Source organism: Octopus bimaculoides, chromosome 1, assembly GCF_001194135.2.
Source record: "Octopus bimaculoides isolate UCB-OBI-ISO-001 chromosome 1, ASM119413v2, whole genome shotgun sequence".
NCBI lineage: Eukaryota > Metazoa > Mollusca > Cephalopoda > Octopoda > Octopodidae > Octopus > Octopus bimaculoides.
In genome coordinates, this window is record NC_068981.1 from 4,191,614 (window position 1) to 4,197,935 (window position 6,322).

General features: G+C 37.0%; 1 protein-coding gene across 1 annotated transcript in view; it reads right to left on the reverse strand.

Moving 5' to 3' along the window:
- The window catches only part of LOC106882206 (uncharacterized), a 9,113-nt gene extending 4,597 nt beyond the window's left edge, over positions 1-4,516 (reverse strand). The window contains exon 1 of the mRNA XM_014932801.2: positions 4,252-4,516. Within this exon, the coding sequence (XP_014788287.1) occupies positions 4,252-4,457 (206 nt within the window). The 5' untranslated portion in view covers positions 4,458-4,516. The remainder of the gene's footprint in view (positions 1-4,251) is intronic.
- Between the last annotated feature and the right edge of the window lie 1,806 nt (positions 4,517-6,322).

Sequence of the window (6,322 nt, forward strand, 5' to 3'; positions counted from 1 at the left end):
AGCCAGTCTACTTCTGGGCACCCATATTGCCTTGATCTCGAAGTCGCTAACTACTAATCTGTGTTGGGGTGTACATTCTTCGCCAGGGAGGGTTTTGGCATTTATAAGCCTCCCTCTTTCTCTAGTTCTGGCGAGGATGTAGTCGATTTGGCTAGAGTGTCTGCCGGATATTAAAATAAATTTGTTTGAAATTTTAAGGTGTTTCCATTATTTTGTCCAACCCCTGTATGTTTTTCCATGCTAGTAGGGGTTAGACAAGAAGTAAATTTGGATAGGATTTTACAGTTGGATGCTCTTCCTATCACCAACCCACACTCGTTTTTCAAACACGAGATTTTTATGTTCCACAGACCTTTGAAAGTGCAGTGACAAGTCAAAATACCAAGAAAGAGAATACCAACATTAACACTGCTTTGTTTATATGGTAACAAACGAAATATCAACCTACACACACATTCAGACAAGCAAATACGCACACATTAAAAACAGTCTCTCGTCTCTCTTTACTTCTTTTGGCCCCTCTCCCTCTTCTTTCTCTTCTAGTTTTTTTTCACTACCTCTATAAATGCCGTAGGGGTGTTCAGGATTCTCCCATAACAAAAAGACACTTCAAGAAAGCAAGCAACCCCCTCATCAACTACCAGTCTGGTGAGCACACAAGTCAGATTTCATTCTCAGCAGGAAATGGGCATCAAGCTGTAGAAACTCTGCCAAATCAGATTGGAGCCTGGTGTAGTCTTCTGGTTCACCAGTCCTCAGTCAAATCGTCCAACCCATGCTAGCATGGAAAGCGGACGTTAAACGATGATGATACATGTGTATATAATTATATGGATATATTTATATATTATTTATATTATATATCATATATATATATATATATATATATTATAAAGTTACAAAAAGTATTCTTTTTTATTTTATTTCACTAAATGAATCTACAAACAACTGTTAGAAATTGCAGCTAAATCTCCCTCTAAGCATATCCATCTTAAACAACATGTTTTCCATGCTGGCATGGGTTCAACTGCTGGCATCACCAAAAATAATTCAGAATTTCACCTCTGAAGTATCCTCTAGAACAAGTCCATCACGAAACAGCTTCAAAATAAATAGATATCAAAATACTTCTGGGCTCACAGACAAAAAATGCTACCAACTTCGGTTTGATGAAGTGGAAGCCTATTTTAATCGAAGATCGCTTGGCTTTGTTAGGAAAACCCAGAGTGGGGAGGGTGAAATCTGCTTTGCATAAGGATTACATTATTAGACTTGGTAGGGCATATTAGCAAGGCCTGAATTTCAGGGGAGGGGAACAAGTTGATTACATCAACACCAGTGTGAACACTTAATTTATTGACCCTGAAAGGAAGAAAGGCAAAGTTGACCTCAGCAGAATTTGAATAATAATAATAATAATAATAATAATAAAATGTCCTGAAATAATGTGAGGCAGTGGCTCCCATGGCTTTCGATCGTAACTGATTGGAAGTATCATCATGTACATGTTTTGTCTCGGTATAAAAGATGGGCTACAGCAAATATTCTGCTTAATACCACAGATTTGCTTGTCAGTTGTTTGACCTTAACCAGTTGAGCATGTCCCTTGGTGGTTGATGATATGTGCATCTCTGATCATGAACAGCGGGGGAGCATTATAGCCATGTGTTGTGATGGATTCTTTAGGGTTTCGATCATTCGCCCTAGGAAATGTAGTAACGCCGTGCGCATGCGTAGTCTCACGCATGCGTGGAATTTAACAACCAAGCTTTCCCGCTTCATTCTGTCTCTTTCTTGCTGGCCAGCGATTGAGCAAGGACGTGTTTAGCTGTCTCTCTCCATCTTTCGAACTTACGCTAGACAGCTCGCTCACATCTACATACCAACGTCCAACAACCATGCTCACACACACAGAAGACGTCTCAACAAACAAGAGCTAAAGATGTATATATTTACCACCTTGAATAAATGTTGTTTGTGTTGATAGTCTGGAGTTCAGCGTTCCGTTAATTCTTAATTTTATATAGGAAAGTCAGGTATACATCTAATGATGTATAACCCACTTTCCTATAGAAACATAGGTGTTTCATTCATCATCATTAAACAACCCGTATTCAAGGACCTTTTAAGCAGGATGGGCTATTCAGCATGAAGAAAATTGTGACTGGGCCCCCACCTGCAAGGTCATGTGCTGTTTATCTTCATATGAGGTCACCATATTGCACATATATGGTTGTGATGCATATGCCTGTTGTACCCTTATCAGACGAGTATATTGGACTTGGGATATTTGTACCTCAGTGTCACTTTGATGGCAAACATTGCTCTCTCACTCAAGGCAATATGGAATTGGGGGATGGGGCTAATCAATTATATTGACCCCTGTGCTTGATGGGTACTTTATTTATCGATCCTGAAAGGAAGAAAGACAAAGTCGACCTCAGCAAAATGTAAAGAATTGGAAGAAATGCTGCAAGGCAAATTGTGCCAGCTCTCTACCTTACCAAGAATAATAATAATTCTTTCGAATTTTGGGGGAGAGTCAAGTCGATTACATCAACCCAATGTTCAACTGGTATTTATTTTATTGACCCCGAAGGAACAAAAGGCATGGTCGACTTGGGCGGAATTTGAACTCAGACCATAAAGATAGACGAAATGGTGCTAAGCATTTCGTCCAGTGTGCTAATGATTTTACCATCTCGAAAATAATAGAGCGAATTCTTAATAAAATCTGGGTATTCCGACGTGTGTGCACCCACCTCCACCCGACTTCGCTGCCTCATAACCTCCAGAAAAATTGATGTTTTTTTTTTAATGAAATGTTCAAGAAATACGTTTGAGTGTTCCAATTATGTTGGAATTTGTTGTGTAAAATTGTTTGTGGTGGGAAGAGGACTTTCGGAAAATTTATACGAATTGGTTGCTTTGTTTCCTCGTAACTTCCAGAAAAAATAAGTATTTTTTAAAGAAATTTTCTACAAATATTTTTCAGAGTGTATAAATTACGATTATATCGGAATTTGGTGTGAAAAGAAAAACAACGAACATGCACACATCATACTTTTGCTCCGAAACTTCAAGTTTCGTTTTGTAGATATATATGTGATGTGTCAATATGTATGTGTACAAGTCCACCAAATTTGCTTTTTCGTATTAAATTCAGATATAATCGTAATCTAAACACTCTAAAAGATATTTACAGAAAATTTCACTCAAAAAAAAATTACCCATTTTTCTGAAAGTTAGGACCAAACAAAACCGACTCCCGTGAATATCCCGAAACTCTTCACTTGCACCATCGGAATTCCTTTTTTTTTTTTTTTTTTTTTCTTTCACAATAAATTCCGATATAATCGTAATCTCTACGACTGTCAGTGAGCACATATGTAGGAATGCAAAAATCTCAAGCTAAAAATTCCTTAACTCGTTTCCGTTCATTTCGTTTTTAAAGTGATATTTAGAACACGTAAGAAACACGTTAGAAATTTCTCGTAAAATATAAAGTAACTTCGAACCCCTAGAAACATCAGTTAAATCCCCCTTTAACCATACCCTACTCTACCGTCTTACAAAAGAGGGAAGGACACATTGAATAACGTTGCCTTTGATATACCACCTGAATAAAATGTGTGGAAGGTGGTTGTGGCTAAAACGCATTAGATCATAGGCCTGGTGACTCACTGCCCTAGGGCTAAACAATAACAGTAGAATAATCAAATAAATCGATATAATTCTTTCAGTTATTATGTTATCATTTCAAGTCGCCAAATAATTCGAAGCCTTCAAAATATTAAAATTTTTGTTTTTAATTATTTAAAACTATATTTAATAAGTTCAAGAGACATTTCCTGCTTTAAGCTGACAGGTTTTAAAGTAAATATCCCAGTTGTTATGGCTACATTGCAAATTTAAATAAAAGGATAGTTATGATGTAAAAAGTCTAATATTACTAAAAGTATTTTATTATCGGTTGTATTTAATTCTAAACTGATGCAACATTATCGACAAAGACAGTTACGAGTTGTTAGAAACAAAAGTTAATAAAACTTTCTTAACAGACACTAAATTTCCTTGTTTATGTATTTTAGTTTAGAGACGAAAATTTGCGTTCATGCATTTGTTAATATAAACATCAGAAACTTTTAGGCCTTAGCTTTTTCTTTTTTTATTCCTTCCCTAATTGTGACTCTGAATATAAAATATATGAGAGAAAGTATTCTAAATAAATAAATAATCGATGTTACTCACCCTTCGTGGGAAAGCCGTTTGCATTTATCAAGTCCTTCAAGACAGGTCGTAAGGCATTCAGAAAACTCCCGCAGCATCAAGTGAACTTTGGCCTGATCTATAACATCTTTGCAATCCCTATTAATGTAATGAGGTTCAACAATTTCTACAGTTTCCTTTTCTGAAGAACTAAAGACATTATTGTATTGCTTCACAACAGCTGTCATTCTTTATCACATGCTTTCCGGTGAACATGGAGAGAAGTTCTCCTTTAAATAAACGACCCGAAATTGGAAACAGCCTTGATATAATGGTACTAAATATAAAACGTTATGATGTTTAGCATAAACACAAAGCTACGAATTTGATTGGTATTTTATATATCAGCCTTAGAAGAATGTAAGGCAAAGTTGAGTGGTGAGATAGGTTGAATAAAATGAGAGCATAGCTATATCATAGGTAATATTTTAAACGATAAATGCGTTTCTGGTTAGTATTCTTGTTGCCTTCAATACAGTCTAATATCCTAATTTTGGGAGGAGGAGGATTAAACGAGAATAGTATATCTGACATGTAGATTCATCAGTCCTCGTTTCATGATTTATTATAAGATTAGCAAGACCTGTGAAAATACGATCTGGATCTTGAAGGTATTCGATAATTTTAACTCGGATTTAAATATTTGAAAGTTATTGATCGCACTAAAATTGATTTTTTTTTCTTTTATAAATAGTGTTATGCATGCGGCTTGTTGAATCGGCTAATAGTTCCATAGCCAAGTTGTCACCAGGAGACGAAATATCTTTGCTTTTTGATACTCTCGAGTTCTTGCTTAGCTTGTTTGAAGCATTATAAAGTACATTCCTCACTTCGAATGCCAATGATTGCTTCTCGAGTTCCTATAGGCAAAAGGAGTAATAATTGTCTGAAAATGCCTTCCAAGACTATAAACTTCCCTCCAAACAGATGCAAGCACAAGAATCATTAATGCGTCATCGAAAATGATCGAGTTCATATATTTCAGATAGGATCCTTGATTAAAAACGGTGGATATAGCATATATTTGTCTCTGTCAATGGAGCAGGTAACCTGAACAAATTGTTCCGTCCTTCTAGTAGCGTAGCTGGGGGAGGGTTTGTCCTTTTGAGTGGGCCACATTTTTGGAGCTGTTGTGTAAGCCTGCAATAAGCAGCAAACTATGTGATGGGGCACGAACTCAGGGAGCTACAGAAAACTCGAGAGGTGGGAGTAAATTCGGAAAGTGGGGGAAAACTTAGGAGGTAGAAGAGCGAACTCAAATGCTGCCTCGGGAAGTACACACTCTAGCTACACTTCTGATAACGATGAAGATATTATATCTGTCAAAGTACCACAGTAAACCTAACAATTATTTCTTTGCGACTGATTCTAACATTGAAGAAATGTAAAAACTAACTTTTCTTTTTTCTGAACTGAGATTTGAAACCGAATCTAAGGATTCTCGCTCATCTGAGCCACCACTGGCCAAACAGGCCTGAAAGAAATTTCTTTGTCCTGTCAAAAAGTGATGGATAGTTTTCTCTTCGACCTACGACTCAAGCCGTGTCATTTAAGGTTCAAGTGGACAGGAGGCGACTTACATACGTAGAAATTACTCTTGTGGTATATCTGTTCTTCTAGCTGTCCTGACCATTATAAATACAATCAGACATATGACAGAGACAGATTGCCACAGGGAAGACAGCCAGCAAGTAACTTCCGCTAGTTTAGCAGCCAACAGAGAACCACATTATTCAGCATGAATGACCCAACACAGTAGCAGTAGCTCTTTTCCCCAACTCTGTGTATGCCAGATGTCAACTCATGCTCTTTGCGCTCTTGTCAGACACAACTTGTTTCTGTTCGACTCCAGGTTTTCTTTTATTCTTTTATTTGTTTCAGTCATTTGACTGCGGCCATTTTAGAGCACCACCTTTAGTCGAACAAATCAACCCCAGGACTTATTATTTGTAAGCCTAGTACTTATTCTCTTTTGCCGAACTGTTAAGTTACGGGTACATAAAAACACCATCATCGATTGTCAAGCGATGTTGGACACACACACACACACACA